The following is a 21,960-nucleotide window of genomic DNA, read 5'->3' on the forward strand; positions in this document are numbered from 1 at the left end:
AGTGAAAATCTCATTCTAGATAATTTTTAGTCAGCCATAGTGAAGTAGCCAATTTGAAATTTGAAATTCTACCTTCAGATTTGTGTTCAGTAACACATAAATATATAATAACGTGGACTTTTTATGGAAACTTAACTAATAATACATATAAAAGTTTTCTCTCAACTTTAGACTGGTTCTTCTCGAGAAACGATTTTTCAAAACTGTATGCTGCATAAAATAAAAACGGTCCACCTATTAACATCTACCTTCGACCCCCAAAAAGTAAACACTTTTCTTGGGAGCTTATAATATATGAACTTTGTTAATATTAACTATTTTTGTAAAGGCATGTTGTTGTTGTTGTGGTCGCCAGTCATGAGACTGGTTTGATGCAGCTCTCCATGCTACTCTATCCTGTGCAAGCTTCTTCATCTCCCAGTACCTACTGCAACCTACATCCTTCTGAATCTGCTTAGTGTATTCATCTCTTGGTCTCCCCCTACGATTTTTACCCTCCACGCTGCCCTCCAATACTAAATTGGTGATCCCTTGATGCCTCAGAACATGTCCTACCAACCGATCCCTTCTTCTGGTCAAGTTGTGCCACAAACTTCTCTTCTCCCCAATCCTATTCAATACTTCCTCATTAGTTATGTGATCTACCCATCTAATCTTCAGCATTCTTCTGTAGCACCACATTTCGAAAGCTTCTATTCTCTTCTTGTCCAAACTATTTACCGTCCATGTTTCACTTCCATACATGGCTACACTCCATACAAATACTTTCAGAAATGACTTCCTGACACTTAAATCTATACTCGATTTTAACAGATTTCTCTTCTTCAGAAACGCTTTCCCTGCCATTGCCAGTCTACATTTTATGTAAAGGCATAAAGAGTGAAAAATCGAAGTAAAGTTAGAGTTAGCATCATATCGTTGCATTTAAGGTTATTTCGTTGTTTTTAGGTATAAGCTCCCATAAATTCAGGATACCATCGACTGAAGTTATCCACTTTTGATTTCAGATGACTCCTGAGGGCTACATTGCACGCAGTCTGCGTATTTCAAACTCACAGGCGCTTGATCAAACCATAATTGTGGGCGCCACTTTGTTTTTTTTATTGAACATGTGAAATAAAGTTCAAAGTATAATACATCATAATCCTCAAGCAGATCCTTTGTATGTCTTTCCATTGACTCAATAAAAAGTCGAAACTTTGCGTATTTTTTGCTCATTTGAATAAGAACCTGGCCTTAAGTGTCTCACTGGTAGAGATTGCGCATAATAACATGGTCCCAATCTGTGCAGATGGCTCGTTAGGGGCGGGGACAGTGGTATTGGTGGCGTTGATGATACTTTGAAAAAACAAAAAATGGTTCAAATGGCTCTGAGCACTATGCGACTTAACTTCTAAGGTCATCAGTCGCCTAGAACTTAGAACTAATTAAACCTAACTAAACTAAGGACATCACACACATCCATGCCCGAGGCAGGATTCGAACCTGCGAGCGTTGCGGTCGCTCGGCTCCAGACTGAAGCGCCCAGAACCGCACGGCCACTCCGGCCGGCTTGAAAAAACAAAGTTTAACAACTCAGATGAGAATAAATTGCCAATTTCGTTATAAGTCCAGTAGAATCCTGCAACCCAGTGTATCTTTACCAATGAACAGGTGGGACTGACTAAAGGATTTTATTTGTACACTCCAGTTATCTTCAACATATGAAAAAGTACATCAGAAACGTACTGTCTTTCCATTTCTATCCATATAGAGAGTGAGCGAGTGAATATTTTTACTCTAAATATCTTTTAATTAAAAAAATGATATTGACTTTGGCGAATAGTTGGAAAGGTTCTGCAAGTGGTCAGTGTGTTCATAATTTCAGCGCTATGAAATCTAATCTGCAGCAAAAATGCTGCATGGTTCTGTTAGAAATTACAAATTTGATGCCTGTTTTACTGTGGGTAATGTGGTTACAAAAACATGATAGCAATTGCTTTACGAACTGCTTGAGATTACATTAAAGTTAAAATTGATTGGAAATATGTATAATCAATCTTTAACACATCAAACGATAATTAAGGTAAGAAAGTTTACCACATCACCCTGAATGAAGATAGAAACAAAAATATGGTACACTATTTGCTGACAAATATTTTCATATTTCTGAGATAAAGAAAAGGGAGAAAATCGTTTGGTAAGTTTCCATTCCAGTCGTTCTCTATTAAAAATACAATAGGCTACAGGATTCTGCCAAAATTGCAACACAATTGGCGATTTATTTCTGTTTGAATTTTAATCTTTTCTCATTTGAAGAGGCATCATCAGTTGTGAGTAATAACTCCATTTCTCTTAATGACAGGTTTAATTTTTCTTATTTTGCCAAAGCCGCACGGGATTAGCCGAGCGCTCTAGGGACGCTGCAGTCACGGACTGTGCGGCTGGTCCCGGCGGAGGTTCGAGTCCTCCCTCGGGCATGGGTGTGTGTGTTTGTCCTTAGGATAGTTTAGGTTAAGTAGTGTGTAAGCTTAGGGACTGATAACCTTAGCAGATAAGTCCCATAAGATTTCACACATTTATTTTGCCAAAACACAGTATAACTGGCACAAGTCACTTTCCAGTGGCAGAATATTGAAACAGTGTGTCTTATCAAACAAGCAATTGGCTACCAAAGAGGTCAGTACCTTAAGAAAAATCTCACTGTTACAGATTGCAGTATGTAATAGAAGAAATTTCACATTTAGTTTCATACTATAAAATTGCCTTTTTACTAGCTATCAATGAATCTAAAAGTTACAGTACTGGATTTAAAAAAAGAAAGATTAAATAAAAACTACAGCTTTGACTACATCTATGTAGATAAAAAAGTTCTGTACGTCGACCAAATGGCGAAATACCTTCCATATCATTTGCCAAAATCTCGTTCTGGCATTTCGAATGGGTGAGGAGATATGAGGTGAGTTATGAATATTTCGTTCTCACTCACATACAACTCGAAGTGAGTGCTACACAAAATCCAATTTCTCGAGACTGGAGATGGATTGAGACCTCCTCTGAAGTCTAAAGAAAAATTCAATCTCTTGGTTAAATTTCAATCGCAGGAACAACATGGTGAAATATGCACCAAACGCAAAATCATAGCGACTAATATTTAGAACGTAAACTTTTGAAATTTTGTCCAGCGTCTTCCTTAAATGAGAATATCGCAATAAGTATGACTATTATGGTAGTTATGGGTGCTTTGCAATGAAGCTGACATATAAAGCTAAATGTATCACAGAAATCAATTTTTTGTAATGAATAGTTTCTGCTCACAGAGCGCACATGACGTTCTACTCGTAATGGGACTGCTGCACCTTTACTGACAGGCTAAGCAACGTTCCTTGTGTGTACCCACAGGCTTGTATAGATGCACTGGAAAACACGGTGGGTCGCTACACAGACTTCTGGAATTTTTTTGTGTTCTTACTCTTACTCTTAGACCGAAGTCGAAACAAGGCCCCGCGAGTAGACAACATTCCATTAGAACTACTGACAGCTTTGGGAAAGCCAGGCCTAACAAAACACCATCTAGTGAGCAAGATGTATGAGGCAGGCGAAATAACCTCAGACTTCAAGAAGAATATAATAATTCCAATCCCAAAGAAAGCGGGTGTTGACAGATGTGAAAAATACCGAACTATCAGTTTAATAAGCCACGGCTGCAACACACTAACACGAATTCTTTACAGACGAATGGAAAAACTAGTAGAAGCCGACCTCGGGGAAGATCAGTTTGGATTCCGTAGAAATTATGGAACACATTAGGCAATACTGACCCTACCACTTATCTTAGAAAATAGATTAATAAAAGGCAAACCTACGTTTCTAGCATTTGTAGACTTACAGAAACATTTTGACAATGTTGACTGGAATACTCTCTTTCACATTCTGAAGGTGGTAGGGGTAAAATACAGGGAGCGGAAGGCTATTTACAATTTGTACAGAAATCAGATGGCAGCTGTAAGAGTCGAGGGGCATGAAAGGGAAGCAGTGGTTGGGAAGGGAGTGAGACAGGGTTGGAGCCTATCCCCGATGTAATTCAATCTGTATATTGAGCAAGCAGTAAAGGAAACAAAAGAAAAATTCAGAGTAGGCATTAAAATTCATGGAGAAGAAATGAAAACTTTGAGGTTCGCCGATGACATTGTAATTCTGTTAGAGACAGCAAAGGACCTGGAAGAGCAGCTGAACGGAATGGACAGTGTCTTGAAAGGAGGATATGAGATGGACATCAACAAAAGCAAAACGAGGATAATGGAATGTAGTCGAGCTAACTTGGGTGATGCTGAGGGATTAAATTAGGAAATGAGACACTTAAAGTAGTAAATGAGTTTTGCTATTTGGGGAGGAAAACAACTGATGATGGTCGAAGTAGAGAGGATATAAAATGTAGACTGGCAATGGCAAGGAAAGCGTTTCTGAAGAAGAGAAATTTGTTAACATCGAGTATACATTTAAGTGTCAGGAAGTCGTTTCTGAAAGTATTTGTATGGAGTATAGCCATGTATGGAAGTGAAACGTGGACGATAAATAGTTTAGACAAGAAGAGAATAGAAGCTTTTGAAATGTGGTGCTACAGAAGAATGCTGAAGATTAGATGGGTAGATCACATAACTAATGAGGAGGTGTTGAATAGAATTGGAGAGAAGAGAAATTTGTGGCACAATTTGACTAGAAGAAGGGATCGATTGGTAGGACATATTTTGATTCATCAAGGGATCACGAATTTAGTATTGGAGGGCAGCGTGGAGGGTAAAAATCGTAGAGGGAGACCAAGAAATGAATACACTAAACAGATCCAGAAGGATGTAGGTTGCAGTAGGTACTTACACAGGATAGAGTCGCATGGAGAGCTGCATCAAACCAGTCTCTGGACTGAAGACCACAAAAGTTACTCTTAGTCATCCGACAACTTGCTCATCAAAGTTATCTACATGTATATTTTCTTCTTCTTCTTCTTCTTCCACATTGTCCGTGGATTAGAGATGCCACGGAAGTACTTGTAGCTACATTTTTACCCTCATCTTCTATCATCTTTAGGGGTGGGAAATGTTCGTTGGCTGCCCCTCTACCACAGTTTCTAAAGGAATTTTTACTCCCTCATCCACCTCTTCTGACATAACATTTCATGAGACTGGACACAATATTGGTTGCATGGTACAAAGCCCTTCCCTTGCACCTGAGGTGTGTGGATTCTATGCTTTGCAGAACAGATACAGCAACGAGAAAGTTCACAGTGTACGGATTGGCAGGCGACATACCACTGACAACTGAGGCAGCTGCTGCTGGAGCGGGCGAAGCGCAGGGCTCAGGAGGCTGCAAGGGATTGAGGCGAGCCCCCTTCAGAACAAAGGAATGTACTCATCTGACGGCCAGGACGAGAATGTGTTTCTGCGCAGGGGTCACATTATCTCGCACGGCCTCTACTTGTAACTACTCTAGGTAAGAGACGAGGTACTGGCGGAAGTGAAGCTGTGAGGGCGGGTCGTGAGTCGTGCCTGGGTACCTCAGTTGGTAGAGCACTTGCCTGCGAAAGGTAAAGGTCCCGAGTTCTAGCCTCGGTCCGGTACACAGTTTTAATCTGCCAGGAAGTTTCACTCTACAGGGTGGTCCATTGACAATGACCGGTCCAAATATCTCGCGAAATAAGCATCAAACGAAAAAACTACAAAGAACGAAACTGGTCTAGCTTGAACGGGGAAACCAGACAGCGCTATGGTTTGTACATTAGATGGAGCTGGCACAGGGCAAGCAGATATCAACTGCGTTTTTTTAAATAGGAACTCCCATTTTTATGACATATTCGTGTAGTACGTAAAGAATTATGAATGTTCTAGTTGGACCACTTTTTTCGCTTTGTGATAGATGAAGCTGTAATAGTCACAATCGTATAAGTACGTGGTATTACGTAACATTCCGCCAGTGCGGACGGTATTTGCTTCGTGATACATTACCCTTGCTAAAATCGATCGTTTAACAATTGCGGAAAAGGTCGATATCGTGTTGATGTATGGCTATTGTGATCAAAATGCCCAACGGGCGTGTGCTATGTATACTGCTCAGTATCCTGGACGACATCATCCAAGTGTCCGGACCGTTCGCCGGATACTTAAGTTATTTAAGGAAACAAGAAGTGTTCAGCCACATGTGTGAAACGTCAACCACGACCTGCAACAAATGATGATGCCCAAGTAGGTGTTTTACCTGCTGTCGCGGCTAATCCTCATATCAGTGGCAGACAAATTGCGCGAGAATCGGGAATCTCAAAACAGTCTGTGTTGAGAATGCTACATCAACAGTGATTGCACCCGTACCATATTTCTATGCACCAGGAATTGCATGGCGATGACTTTGAACGTCGTGTACAGTTCTGCCACTGGGCACAAAAGAAATTACTGGATAATGACAGACTTTTTGCACGCATTCTATTTAGCGACGAAGCATTCACCAACAGCGGTAACGCAAACCGGTATAATATGCACTACTGGGCAACGGAAAATCCACGATGGCTGTGACAAGTGGAACATCAGCGACCTTGGCGGGTTGATGTATGGTGCGGCATTATGGGAGGAAGGATAATTGGCCCCCATTTTATCGATGTCAATCTAAATGGTGCAATGTGTGCTGATTTCCTACGTAATGTTCTACCGATGTAATTAGAAGATGTTTCACTGCATGAGAGAATGGCGATGTACTTCGAACACGATGGATGTCCGGCACATAGCTTGCGTGCGGTTGAAGCGGTATTGAATAGCATATTTCATGACAGGTGGATTGGTCGTGGAAGCATCATACGATGGCCCGCACGTTCACCGGATCTGACGTCCCCGGATTTCTTTCTGTGGGGAAAGTTGAAGGATATATGCTATCGTGATCCACCGACAACGCCTGACATCATGCGTCAGCGCATTGTCAGTGCATGTGCTAACATTAAGGAAGGCGAACTACTCGCTGTTGAGAGGAATGTCGTTACACGTATTGCCAAATGCACTGAGGTAGACGGACATCATTTTAAGCATTTATTGCATAACTGTTGTATTTACAGGTAATCACGCTGTAACAGCATGCATTCTCAGAAATGATAAGTTCACAAAGGTACATGTATCACATTGGAACAACCGAAATAAAATGTTCAAACGTACCTACGTTTTGTATTTCAATTTAAAAAACCTACCTGTTACCAACTGTTCGTCTAAAATTGTGAGCCATATGTTTGTGACTATTACAGCGCCATCTGTCACAAAGCGAAAAAAGTGGTCCAACTAAAACATTCATATTTCTTTACGTACTACACGAATATGTAATAAAAAATAGGGGTTCCTGTTAAAAAAAACGCAATTGATATCCGTTTGACCTATGGCAAAAAAATGGTTCAAATGGCTCTGAGCACTATGCGACTTAACATCTATGGTCATCAGTCCCCTAGAACTTAGAACTACTTAAACCAAACTAACCTAAGGACATCACACAACACCCAGCCATCACGAGGCAGAGAAAATCCCTGACCCTGCCGGGAATCGAACCCGGGAACCCGGGCGTAGGAAGCGAGAACGCTACCTCACGAGCTGCGGGCTGACCTATGGCAGCGCCATCTAGTGGGTCAACCATAGCGCCATCTGGTTCCCCCTTCAAGCTAGACACGCTTCGTTCTTTGTAGCGTTTTCGTTTGACGCTTATTTCGTGAGATATTTGGCCCGGTCACGATCAGTGGACCAACCTGTATACACATATTTTGTATGATCTCAAACAGGATATGAGTTTCGCTCTGAATGTTTCTATGATTTTTTTATTATTTTCCAAGGACGAAGGTGTTATTTGTAAAGGAAAAATAGTTTGCTCTTCAAGCAAGATACGTTCTGATATAATTCTTCAGGCTTTTCTGACTATATGTTGACGCGTTGAATAATCAGGTCTTCTGGCGGTTGTTCGCGTCGTCTGCGCACGATTTTTCGATCGAGATAGTCGCTGTGTTCTTCAGGAGCCCCCAGAGACTGGTCTTTGAGAGGATCGGGTCCAGTGTTTATGTCTGGACGGTGCTGGGCGCTCCGTTTTCCGTCCTCTCCGCGTCAGGCGCTCCGACCGCGGAACGAAACCGCTGTGTTTAGCAGCGTCCAGGCACTGGATAATTTTTTCATAATGCGGGGCACCAGTCATTAAATATTTCTTTAAAGTCAGTACCGCCATTAGAATGTTGTTCATTTGCAGTGTTACATTTACACTTTACTAGGGTGACAAGATGCAATTGTTTAAAAAGGAGGACAAACAGCTTCAAAAAGGAGGACAAAGGAAGAAAAAAGAGGACACATCAAACGGGTCAGCTGCAGATGAGGATACCACCCGTCAGCTTTGGACAAGTCACGTTACTGCCCGGAATTACCAGTAAAACTAGCAGTTAATTGTTACTGGTGGTCAGGTGGTGGTTCCCAGAGCAATATATTTTTATTTTAAATTAAAAACATTGATTGTGGTGACAGTGTGGCATCAATTGTTTTTATATTTACGCGTAGTTTTAAGATTTAACCAAGACGGCTGCCTAAACGTCACTCCTGATTGGCTGCTTTCGTGTGACTTATCCAAAGCTGACGGGTGGTATCCTCATCTGCAGTATTCCCCATCAAACATACGTTCAATTTTAATAAATGAGTTTATTATTTATAGACCTAACATACATACATTCCTTAACAATGATGATACTTTAAGAAAAGAGTATAGGAACGGGACGAATTGTAAATTTAACTGTATTACGCTCAACTTGAAAAAGCCGGACACTGTACAAATCTGCCCGGACTCCGGACAAAGAGCTAAAAAGGAGGACATGTCCGGATTAATCGGAACGTCTGGTCACCCAACACTTTACATCTTTGCAGTATCTGTTTATCTCAGTATACATTGAAGTTGCCTACTCATAAACAGTAACAAACCTCTCGATAATATTTGCTGCATCCATAAATATAAAAGTCCAGCTAGTTATTGACGTTGTTTAAAGTACATTGTAGTAGGTAAATATACACCTTTGTACGTGAAATTAATACATGGCCAACTCTAAGTCGTTCAATTTTGAAACTTTCTGGCACATTAAAACTGTGTGTCGGACCGAGACTCGAACTCAGGACCTTTGCCTTTCGTGGGCAAGTGCTCTACCATCTGAGCTACCCAAGCACAACTCACGCCCCGTCCTCACAGCTTCACTTCTGCCAGTACCTCATCTCCTACCTTCCAAACTTTACAGGAGCTCTCCTGCGAGCCTTGCAGAACTAGCACTCCTGAAAGAAGGGATACTGCAGAGACATGGCTTAGCCACAGCCTGGGGGATGTTTCCAGAATGAAATTTACACTCTGCAGCGGAGTGTGCGCTGATACGAAACTTTCTGGCAGATTAAAACTGTGAGCCGGAGCGAGACTCGAACTTGGGACCTTTGCCTTTGGCGGACAAGTGCTCTACCATTTGAGCTATCCAAGCACGACTCACGCCCCGTCCTCACAGCTTTAATTCAGAATTAATACACTACAGTGCAGTTACTTATTCTACTCACTCATTAATTAACCAGTGAGGTTAACCCCCCCCCCCCCCAATGCATCCTTCTACACCCCTCTCTTACACTTACATTCTACATGCCTATAGACTTCAATGAATGATTCATAGTATTCTAGACTTGTATTTCTTCTCAGTTGTTTGTTACGTCTCTAAGAAGTAATCTATGATCGGTAATGTTATATTTATCTTTGTTGTTAAGGAATAGGAATTAACCAACTTGGAGCTTTCATATGTGATAGCTGATTAAGTTGTTAACATTACTATGTCATCTTTACAACATATAAATAAGATGTCACTACTATAACATGTAAATAAGATTTATAGAACCAAGATTACAGCCATATGTATCAATACCACGGTGCACTCACGTTTGTAATTGTATCTCATCAACCATTAACAAATACTAGGTATGCCTACTCTTTATATTATGTTAAATTTAAATTTGCTGTTTAACATGAAATCTTTTGATTCTTTTTTTTTTGCTTAAATGCTTTTATGTACATGACATGTTTCACATACCTGTGTTATTTGCACTTACTCCTAAGTAATGTTCCAACACATATAACAGGATTTACATGCCTAATGTTACATACATCATAAATATCACTTCAAGCCTCACTGGTTAATTAATGAGTGAGTAGAATAAGTAATTGCACTGTATTGTATTAATTCTGAACTGAGGCAAAATTACTTAGAGTTGGTCATGTATTAATTTCACGTACAAAGCTGTATATGTACCTACTAAAATGTACTTTAAACAGCGTCAAAGACTAGCTGGACTTTTATATTTATGGATGCAGCGAATATTATCGAGAGGTTTGTTACTATTTATGTTTATAAGCAGGCAACTTCACTGTATACTAAGATAAACAGATACTGCAAAGATGTAAAGTGTAAATGTAACACTGGGGAAATGTGTTTTGTTTGAATGGGTGTGGCCTGGTGTTTCAGAACGTCGCTGTTAGATGTCAGTCAACGCATCATCTTAGTCTGGCGTCAGATGGCGCTCGCTCATCAGAAGGCATTTTGTGTGCTGCAGTTTGTAAAGAATGTGTCATTGAATTTGGTCCAGTATGCTTTTCGTCGGATGTAAAAGATGGTGGGCAGGAATTACTCCTTTATGTCTGTGAAAAAAACCTTGCAGATCGTGAATATGTAGCCATGCCTACATAGGAATCGATAATATGAATGTGAAATGAGTCATTCTAATTCATTACGAGTAATGTACAAATGATACCTGCAACATGAAACTAAGTAACTAACACCCAGAGTTGAAGTCCTATGTGTGGCACACGTGCAGGGCTTGGGGAGGGGAGGGGCTCATCTACTGATGGCAGGCAACTCACCCTAAATCCTGCTCATTGCTTATGATATATATGGTAATCAAAAACGTTGTAGGAGTTCTCATATTCAAATCCGATGTGTAACAGTTGTGTGTCTACATGAAGACATGCCACCAAAAACTAATCGAGAAAGATTTTGCCACCGCATCTTACCGTGGTGTTCGTGGATTGCTCGAAATGGTACTCACCTTGTGTTTTCCGTCAGGGGAATGGCAGTGACATAACCCGTTTCAATGCTGAGTTCCCTCCAAAGTTCGACCACCACGATGTCGTGAACCAGTTCGTCGGGCTTTGGTGGAGTGTAGTCGAACGTTTCTCTGACGATTCGTATCTGGATGTTGTATTTTGTGAAGAGTCTGTCGGTCGTGAAATCCACATCGCCAGCGAATATTATACCTGAAGAGAGAGAGGGGCGCTGAGTTCTCCACACAACAGTCGACTGGGACACCTGCAGCGCCGCTAGAGTGCCAGCAAAACAATGCTAAGTATATGAATGCGTGGTGTCTGTTCTTTTGGACATGGTCGAAACAATGTACACAATGCAGAATCCACTCTGTCATACATATTGTACAGGGTGGTCCTTTGATCGTGACCGGGCCAAATATCTCGCGAAATAAGCATCAAACAAAAAAACTACAAAGAACGAAACTTGACTAGCTTGAAGGGGGAAACCAGATGGCGCTATGGTTGGCCCGCTAGATGGCGCTGCCATAGGTCAAACGGATATCAACTGAGTTTTTTAAATAGGAACACCCATTTTTTATTACATATTCGTGTAATATGTAAAGAAATATGAATGTTTTAGTTGGACCATTTTTTCGCTTGTGATAGATGGCGCTGTAATAATCACGAACGTATAAGTACGTAGTATCACGTGACATTCCGCCAGTGCGGACGGTATTTGCTTCGTGATACATTACCCGTGCTAAAATGGACCGTTTAACAATTGCGGAAAAGGTCGATATCGTGTTGATGTATGGCTATTGTGATCAAAAAGCCCAACTGGCGTGTGCTATGTATGCTGCTCAGTATCCTGGACGACATCATCCAAGTGTCCGGACCGTTCGCCGGATACTTAAGTTATTTAAGGAAACAAGAAGTGTTCAGCCACATGTGTGAAACGTCAACCACGACCTGCAACAAATGATGATGCCCAAGTAGGTGTTTTACCTGCTGTCGCGGCTAATCCTCATATCAGTAGCAGACAAATTGCGCGAGAATCGGGAATCTCAAAACAGTCGGTGTTGAGAATGCTACATCAACAGCGATTGCACTCGTACCATATTTCTATGCACCAGGAATTGCATGGCGACGACTTTGAACGTCGTGTACAGTTCTGCCACTGGGCACAAAAGAAATTACTGGACAATGACAGACTTTTTGCATGCATTCTATTTAGCGACGAAGCGTCATTCACCAACAGCGGTAACGCAAACCGGTATAATATGCACTATTGGGCAACGGAAAATCCACGATGGCTGCTACAAGTGGAACGTCAGCGAAATTGGCGGGTTAATGTACGGTGCGGCATTATGGGAGGAAGGATAATTGGCCCCCATTTTATCGATGGCAATCTCAATGGTGCAATGTATGCTGATTTCCTACCTAATGTTCTACCGATGTTACTACAAGATGTTTCACTGCATGACAGAATGGCGACGTACTTCCAACATGATGGATGTCCGGCACATAGCTCGAGTGCGGTTGAAGCGGTATGGAATAACATATTTCATGACAGGTGGATTGGTCGTCGAAGCACCGTACCATGGCCCTCACGTTCACCGGATCTGAAGTCCCCGGATTTCTTTCTGTGGGGAAAGTTGAAAGATATTTGCCATCGTGATCCACCGACAACGGCTGACAACATGCGTCAGCGCATTGTCAATGCATGTGGGAACATGACGGAAGGCGAACTACTCGCTGTTGAGAGGAATGTCGTTACACGTATTGCCAAATGCATTGAGGTAGACGGACATCATTTTGAGCATTTATTGCATTAATGTAGTATTTACAGGTAATGACGCTGCAACAGCATGCGTTCTCAGAAATGATAAGTTCACAAAGGTACATGTATCACATTGGAACAAGCGAAATAAAATGTTCCAACGTACCTACGTTCTGTATTTTAATTTAAAAAGCCTACCTGTTACCAACTGTCCGTCTAAAATTGTGAGCCATATGTTTGTGACTATTACAGCGCCATCTGTCACAAAGCGAAAAAAGTTGTCCAAATAAAACATTCATATTTCTTTACGTACTACACGAATATGTAATAAAAAATGGGGTTCCTATTTTAAAAAACGCAGTTGATATCCGTTTGACCTATGGCAACGCCATCTAGCGGGCCAACCATAGCGCCATCTGGTTTCCCCCTTCAAGCTAGACAAGTTTTGTTCTTTGTAGTTTTTTCGTTTGACGCTTATTTCGTGAGATATTTGGCCGGGTCACGATCAGTGGTCCACCCTGTATAAACTGAAGTTGGACGATGGACAAAAGGAAAGGAAAGGAAAGGGAAGAAACTCTTGATGTCAACTGCACTGGGACTTTTTGCGGAGTCAGGGACCCCGAGTCAAAATGTGTGCCGGACTGGCATTCATAGCTGAGGTCTCCCACTGTCTACGCAGTTGTGTTAACCACTGCATCACCCGGTCACAGTGTTAATCGCAGTTGTGTGGACAATCTTGGTATGTCCCTCGGCAGATTGACATTCCCCACCTAGAGCTTCCCATCCACAGTCCTCGTCCGTGTCCTCCGTGCTCATTACTTTGAGATTGCCAAAGGAGATCGAATGTGACTGTGCATTCGCACTGAACGCGGAGGATTCATAGTGCACTGATGCATCTCAGTTATATGAATGCATGATGTCTGTTCTTTCAAACACATAAAATAAACAGACATCACATGGAAAGAAACCAGATGGCAGTTATAAGAGTCGAGGGACATGAAAGGGAAGCAGTGGTTGGGAAGGGAGTGAGACAGGGTTGTAGCCTCTCCCCGATGTTATTCAATCTGTATATTGAGCAAGCAGTAAAGGAAACAAAAGAAAAATTCGGAGTAGGTATTAAAATCCATGGAGAAGAAATAAAAACCTTGAGGTTTGCCGATGACATTGTAATTCTGTCAGAGACAGCAAAGGACCTGGAAGAGCAGTTGAACGGAATGGACAGTGTCTTGAAAGGAGGATATAAGATGAACATCAACAAAAGCAAAACGAGGATAATGGAATGTAGTCGAGCTAACTCGGGTGATGCTGAGGGAATTAGATTAGGAAATGAGACACTTAAAGTAGTAAAGGAGTTTTGCTATTTGGGGAGCAAAATAACTGATGATGGTCGAAGTACAGAGGATATAAAATGTAGACTGGCAATGGCAAGGAAAGCGTTTCTGAAGAAGAGAAATTTGTTAACATCGAGTATAGATTTAAGTGTCAGGAAGTCATTTCTGAAAGTATTTGTATGGAGTGTAGCCATGTATGGAAGTGAAACATGGACGGTAAATAGTTTGGACAAGAAGAGAATAGAAGAATTCGAAATGTGGTGCTACAGAAGAATGCTGAAGATTAGATGGGTAAATCACATAACTAATGACGAAGTATTGAATAGGATTGGGGAGAAGAGAAGTTTGTGGCACAACTTGACCAGAAGAAGGGATCGGTTGGTAGGACATGTTCTGAGGCATCAAGGGATCACCAATTTAGTATTGGAGGGCAGCGTGGAGGGTAAAAATCGTAGGGGGAGACCCAGAGATGAATACACTAAGCAGATTCAGAAGGATGTAGGTTGCAGTAGGTACTGGGAGATGAAGAAGCTTGCACAGGATAGAGTAGCGTGGAGAGCTGCATCAAACCAGTCTCAGGACTGAAGACCACAACAACAACATCACATGGAATAACAGCTGTGACACATATTATGTAAACTGAAGGTGGAGGGTGGAGAAAGGGATGAATTCATAATGTCAGCTACATCTGTAATTTATGCGGAGTTATCGTCCCCAAGTGAAAATATGTGCTGGTGCAGGTTTCGAACCTGGGATCTCCTACTTACGAGACAGTTGCATTAACCACTGTACCTCACACATACAGCATTTACTGCAATTGTGTAGACTATCTTGACATGGCCATCGGCTGACTCACATTTCCACATAGCGCTACTTATCTGAAGTGTCTGTCCATGTCATCCATGCTTGCTACTCTGAGATTCCCACAGAAAGTCGAGCGTGGTTGTGCATTCACACTGAAAGTGGTGCATTCATAGCCCATCGCTGTTACTCAATTATACGAATGCATGGTGGCTGTTCTTTTGGACATGTCTGAAAGAACAGATACCATGTGGAAATCGCAGCTGTGATACATGTTATGTAAACTCAAGGTGGAAGCTGGAGAAAGAAAAGGAAAGGGAAGGAACTCGTAATGTCACATATTCGTGATTTTTTGTGATTTCCTGTCAGAGAGTTCACAGTTCGTAGTAATTGACGGAAAGTCGTCGAGTAAAACAGAGTGATTTCTGGCGTTCCCCAAGGTAGCTATATAGGCCATTTGCTGTTCCTTATCTATATAAACGATATGGGAGACAATCTGAGCAGCAGTCTTCGGTTGTTTGCAGATGACGTAGTCGTTTATCGACTAATAAAGTCATCAGAAGATCAAAACAAACTTCAAAACGATTTAGAAAAGATATCTGAATGGTGCGAAAAGTGGCAGTTGACTCTAAATAACGAAAAGTGTGAAGTCATCCACATGAGTGCTAAAAGAAACTCGTTAAATTTCGGTTACACGATAAATCAGTCTAATCTAAAAGCCATAAATTCAACTAAATACCTAGGTATCACAATTACCAACAACTTAAATTCTAAGGAACACACAGAAAATGTTGTGGGGAAGACTAACCAAAGACTGCGTTTTATTGGCAGGACACTTAGAAAATGTAACAGATCTACTAAGGAGACTGCCTACACTACGCTTGTCCGTCCTCTTTTAGAATACTGCTGCGCGGTGTGGGATCCTTACCAGATAGGACTGACGGAGTGCATCGAAAAAGTTCAAAGAAAGGCAGCACGTTGTGTATTATCGCGAAATGTGGGAGAGAGTGGCAATGAAATGATACAGGATTTGGGCTGGAGATCATTAAAGGAAAGCGGTTTTTCGTTGCGACGGAATCTTCCCACGAAATTCCAATCACCAACTTTCTCCTCCGAATGCGAAAATATTTTGTTGACACCGACCTACGTAGGGAGGAACGATCACCACGATAAAATAGGGAAATAAGAGCTCGTGCTGAAAGACATAGGTGTTCATTCTTTCCACGCGCTATACGAGATTCGAATACGAGAGAATTGTGAAGGTGGTTGGATGAACCCTCTGCCAGGCACTTAAATGTGATTTGCAGAGTATCTATGTAGATGTATATTTTCACTTGGCGCCGCTGACTCTGCATAAAGTCCCGATGCTGTTGATGTGACACCAGAGATTCATGTAACAGAGTAGCCTTGATGGCCTATGAATCCACCACATTCAGTGTGAATTCACAATCGCGTTCGACTTTGTGCAGGAATCTCAAAGCACCGTGCATTGAGACACGGATGGGGACTGCAGATAGGTGGCACTAGGTGGAAATGTGCGGAGACATCAACACTGTGTCCGATTACCTCAGTTGTTAACACAACTACCTTAGTAAGCAGGTGATCCCGGGTAAGTTCCTGGTCGGGCACACGTTTTCACTCAGAGCGACTGCCTCCAAATAAAGTCCTGATGCAGCTAGCATTATAACTTCCTTTCCTTTCTTTTCCCTTCTCCATCCTCTGCCATTAATTTACGTAATACTAAGTAATTTCTCTCAAAACTAAGTACAAGGGGAAGGCCTCAGGCACAGCCAACCGATTCGGCTCATATCCGGCAGATCGCTTGTTTACAAGGTAAACTGGAAGACTCTTAATTTCGGCTCAAAGAAGTTTTTTGAGAAAACAACCGATAAAGTTTATGACGTGGAATCGGCTCAGAATTGACGGGATCGATAGACAATTGAAAACAGAGTACTTTCATCAACATGTATGGGGTCGGCAAACGCCTGTTTTCATAGAAATTGTGGAAAGAAACTTTTTTGACTGCCTCCTAACAACCAAGAAGTTATGTGCTGTTGTGCCAAGGCACCGCGGGCGTAGCAACCGAAACATTCGCCTGGAAAGCAGAGAACCTGTTACCGATTCCTAATTGCCTTCCGCAGTTATTTTTATTTGTACCTTTTTCTGCATCGAAAATGGTAGGAATAGGAGGATTAATAAGGCAAGCAAATCAGTAAGGAATAATAACAAAGTGGGAAAACAAATTTATCAAACGACTTGGATCAGCAAAGAATTGAAACTTTAAATCTTGTTGTGTGGACACAATTCTGGGTAAGACAGCTGCGAAAGTGAGCATTCGATGCACGTTATAGCGTAACGGAGAAAACTAATCCTTGTCGCAGTTGGTAGAGCGCATAAGACAGTCCTGGCAAAGTGTAGCTCGAGAGCCATTCCCTCCAGCGAATTCTTCTCGCTCCAGCTGTGCGATGCAGTGACGTCACGGTCTCGCCACTGGGGAAAATGAGATATACAGGCCCTGCAACGAACTTGTGACATCACACTAGTCGGCTTGTCCGTCACACTTGGCGAACGCTCGGTTCTGTGCAGGGCCAATGGGAAATCAATACATAATTGAGAAGGTACCTACTAAAGGTCCTAAATTTCTTGTGTGCTATCAAGAGCTTACACACATTTAAACGAGCAGTCGAGAATTATTAAGCTCATCCGAAATAGTTACTCGCTTCCCGCCGGAGATGGCAGCTGGCACTCATAAGATCTGCAGTGTCATGTTATGATGTACGCGCTACGGCCTTTCTTTCTCGTGGGCCTCTCTTACCGCAACCTACGATTTGCTCATCAATCAGCAGTCGTGTGCGGCAGCCTCTCTTAAGGGGACATTGTATGTCCTATGCTGCCATTGTTAAATTATTGAATTTTGTGTTCCATTAGCTTGGAAACTTTTTAAGACACCAAATTACAATTTTCTACAATTATTGAAAGGACCTTACTAGATACACTGAACTAGAATTATTACTAAATTGTATTTTGGGGAATGTTATCTTTTTTTGAAACACTCAATTTTTTATATAAATGAACATAAAAACAAAACAACGCAGGATATTTTAATTATTCTAGTTCCATATGTGTTGAATCTTACACTTGGCATGCTGCGAAAATTTGATGTCTCTACCATCAGTAGTTTTTTAGAAGACATGTCATTTATTGCAAAAAATGTAGTTCAGAGATATTGAGGTTCAAAATTTTTTTATCACAAATTCTTATACTGACTTACATTTCTGCGTCTTTTATGCACTAGAATCGCCCTGGCCCATAGTCTGTGTCTTCTTCAGTGTCACAACAGCCTAGTGCTTGCCTCCTCCTTTTCCTTCTTGCTTCTTTTGTCATTTGCTGAGCAGCTAACTCTGCTTCATGTGCACAGAGCTCATCCAATTCTCACAGTCCTTTAGCTGTGTTCTCTCCAAATCTTACCCCAAACTTCTCTTGAACCTTAAGTCTTTCATAGTTCCCACCATTAAAAGTTATTACAGCATCAGACACTGCTAACTTTAGAGTCATAAGGCCAAGAAATACATTTTTAGGCACACAGCAGCACACAATGTCAATGAATGACTGGGTCTTCCCATGTAGACACTTCTTTAGTAGTCCAGGATTTGCCAAATCTCTGTAAAAACGTTTCATTGTCTCCATTACTGCAAAGGGAAGGGAATGTTTATGTGTAAATTCATGCAGGGTGCCAGAAAATTCAGCTTGCCTGTATTTAAACCAAGCATTTGGTGGAAGTGGACACAAAGCGTGACATGGCTTTTCATTGGTTGATATTCGATAAAAGAAAGTGCTCCACACAGCTCTTTTCATCTTCTCTAAATTGTCACAGTTATCTCTATGGCCTTCCCATAATTTTATTTACGTATAAAAAGCAATAGAAGTTTGATTACTACAAAAATAGTTGATAATCACACTACTTTCAACGAAAACCAGTATCAGAAACGAAGGACTGATGTGTTTATTCGCAATGCCAACTTCTGAGACGTAGCAGTAGGCACAAAACAAAGCAATTCACAGCCTTGTAGACTGTGTAGTTCCTAAGATATGACTGTTCAACTGTCGCAGTGTATGTGTAGCTGCGAAATTTGACAGTCACACTTCAACGGTCAAAATATTATTTGAAGGTCTCACAATTGTCTGATTTTAATGTATTATACACCAAAATGTTCAGGAAAGTCCAAAGTACATTATGGAGTAGAAAACAGAAAATATCAAATTTCAACGAATTTCATGCACAAAGTCCCCTTAAGCCCTTTTTAGACGATTAACGAAACTGTTCCAGAAAGATTATAGTCTACTGCAGCGCTCCAAGCGTACTAGGCTTGAACTACAAACTCGTACAAGATCTTGCCACAACATATTTAAATGACAAACATAAACACAGCTAACTGCTACTAGGATAAAAGTGCCAAAGTCGTGATTTCACATTAGCGTATTGTTAATTATTTTTGAAATTTCCAAAGATTTAAAAACGTCTGCGAACGTATTTACAGAAAGCACACTATACTCACTTGCTCAGAAAGTTCCTTGTGATAACGAAACGACCACAAACAGAAACAAAACTCAACATAGCCGCGCGGGGTAGCCGTGTGGTCTAGGGTGTCTTACCTCGGTTCTTGCGGCTCCCCCCCCCCCCCCCCCCCATCGGAAGTTCGAGTCCTCCCTCAGGCGTGTGTGTCTGTGTTGTCTGTAGCATAAGTTAGCTTAAGTTAGTTTACTTAGTGTGTAAGCCTAGGGACCGATGACCTTAGCAGTTTGGTCCCATAGTCCTCACCACAAATTTCCATTTTCCAAACTCTACATTCGGTAAGTGCACCAGAAAGCAATATGGCAGACTCGGCGCTCAGCTGAGACGTGATCACACCAAACAGCTGCTAGTTCGTGCATGCATAGTGCAGCCACTACTAACAAATTTAGAACTAGCCCTATTCCTTTATCCCTAAAATTACCGCACGTTGCTACTAATGTGATCATAATAGTGAGCCCGTTCACACACTACACGGCCGCCATTCACGCAACTGGTTGTCAATCGATTACCAAGTTCGTTCATCGTGTAAAACGGGCATTACCCTGGGGTTGGTTGTGGTTATTACTGTGGCTATTCTTCCATTTGAGTTCTCAGGAATGTCGAACCCTAACAGTACTCAGAACCATACTTTTGATGTGTAGTGGGAGATTAAGTACTTCTTTGCACGCAATTCCGACGAAAAACCCCAGAGTTTAATATGTGGAAAATGTTAAAGTCAAAACAAAGGTTGTAATCTTACTTGACAATTTTTTTCGCTCCATGACAACATACAAATGTTATTATCATGACGAATGATGAAGTTAAAGAAAGATACCAACCCTACAAGAGTTGCCTGAATGATCAAGTCTTAAAGAAAAGAGTTCAAGTGCATCGTATGTGGTACGTTTAATAATGTAGCTCAAAAATGCTTTACCGATGGCGTAGTCGTGAAAGTATGTGGAGAAGAAATGGCAAAACCATTTTGTAAGGTGGCAGAATAAATGGTCAGATTCGCACCTTACATGAGACCTTTACAAATCGCAATGAGAAGGTGAAGATGACACCGAACGTAAATCGACAGTTATGACAACATTTGCCTCTCAATATGTAATTCAAAAAGGGATGACAGTCAATCGATGGTAATTAACACACCATTCCTATACAATGCATGTCTTTGAGCGGAAGGTAGAACAGGGAACGCGAGTCAAGTCGTTTTTCGTTTTGAAAAGCCTGCTCCACAATGGCGTAGCGAAGCCTCACTGCAGGCGTTACGCTGGAAACCACTTAAAGGGGTGGCAGGAAGGAGGACAGCGACCATGGACCAGGTGATTCAAGCTGGAGGACTGCCTGTAGCAGGGGAATCTGCTCAAGAGCAGAGAAGCAGCTTTCGAAAACTGCGTTTCGGAATTCTAACGTGATATGAACAAAAGAGTGACGCATTTTCGTCCAGCGAGTGCTAAACAGTTGTTATCAATTCGAGAATAAAAAGCAAAAACAAACCCCCGCACCCTTACAATTTGATTACCATGATGCTGCTGAGCGCTTTAAAACAATTGCTTTGTCATGCAATGCAGTAAAAAAATCGAGTTCTTGGTGTGGAACATAGCATAACAAAGAACTAAACAATTTAGTGGCAAACTGTCAGTAATATTCCTTGTGTGTGGACGAGGGTGCTGATGGAACAGGTATTAGTCAACTACTGTTTTTTGTTCGTCTAATCATGGGCAACTTTTGCCGCACCAGTATATGAAGAGTTATTCAATTTAATTCCTTTACTCACAAGGGAAACTTCCTTTCCCACTCCCCTCAGATTTTTTGGTAAGACGGTCCAATGGACAGCCCGTTAAAAGCTGGACATGGATCAAGTGTGAAAACAGGAAGGTGTACTGAACTGTGAAAAACAAAATAGAACCCGTGGACGGTCTAACCGCAACAAGTGGAAATCAAGCGAACTGGAAGAGACACCGTAAGATGAGTAAGTGGTCATGGTGTTGGATTGCACAGCAGGTGGACGAGACGTGTTCTAAACTCCCTTCTGCCATTTAATTTTTTTTTCACAATATTATGAACTATCCGTTTGGTAATTTAAATGTTTGTTCTCTTTCTGTAGTCTTGGCATTTGTCATACTATAACTGATTACACAAAACGAGTCATGCTGTAAGAATACGTTACCATTGCAGGTAAATGTGATGAATGGTAAGAGCAGGCGAGACACTACATCAGTGATCGTCAAAGCTTTTTGCTCCAGAGCCAGTATTAACATTCAGGGACGACACCTGGAGCCGCATCTTATTATTACGAGGGTCACTCCAAAATAAATGCACACTATTTTTTTACATTCATCTTTTATTCTACATGTTTTAAAGTTTTACAGTGTGTAGATACATTCTTTAGAAACAATATTTTCATTTCTTCACATAATTTCCAT

At 41.4% G+C, this 21,960-nt stretch overlaps 1 protein-coding gene across 1 annotated transcript in view; it reads right to left on the reverse strand.

Annotated features, from left to right (window-relative positions):
• Window positions 1-21,960, reverse strand: part of LOC126106120 (serine protease ami-like) — a 95,872-nt gene that overhangs the window by 38,408 nt on the left and 35,504 nt on the right. Inside the window, exon 2 of the mRNA XM_049912365.1 lies at window positions 11,091-11,298. Coding sequence (XP_049768322.1) covers window positions 11,091-11,298 — 208 coding nt within the window. The remainder of the gene's footprint in view (window positions 1-11,090; window positions 11,299-21,960) is intronic.

This window comes from Schistocerca cancellata, chromosome 10 (assembly GCF_023864275.1).
Source record: "Schistocerca cancellata isolate TAMUIC-IGC-003103 chromosome 10, iqSchCanc2.1, whole genome shotgun sequence".
NCBI classification, from domain to species: Eukaryota; Metazoa; Arthropoda; class Insecta; order Orthoptera; family Acrididae; genus Schistocerca; species Schistocerca cancellata.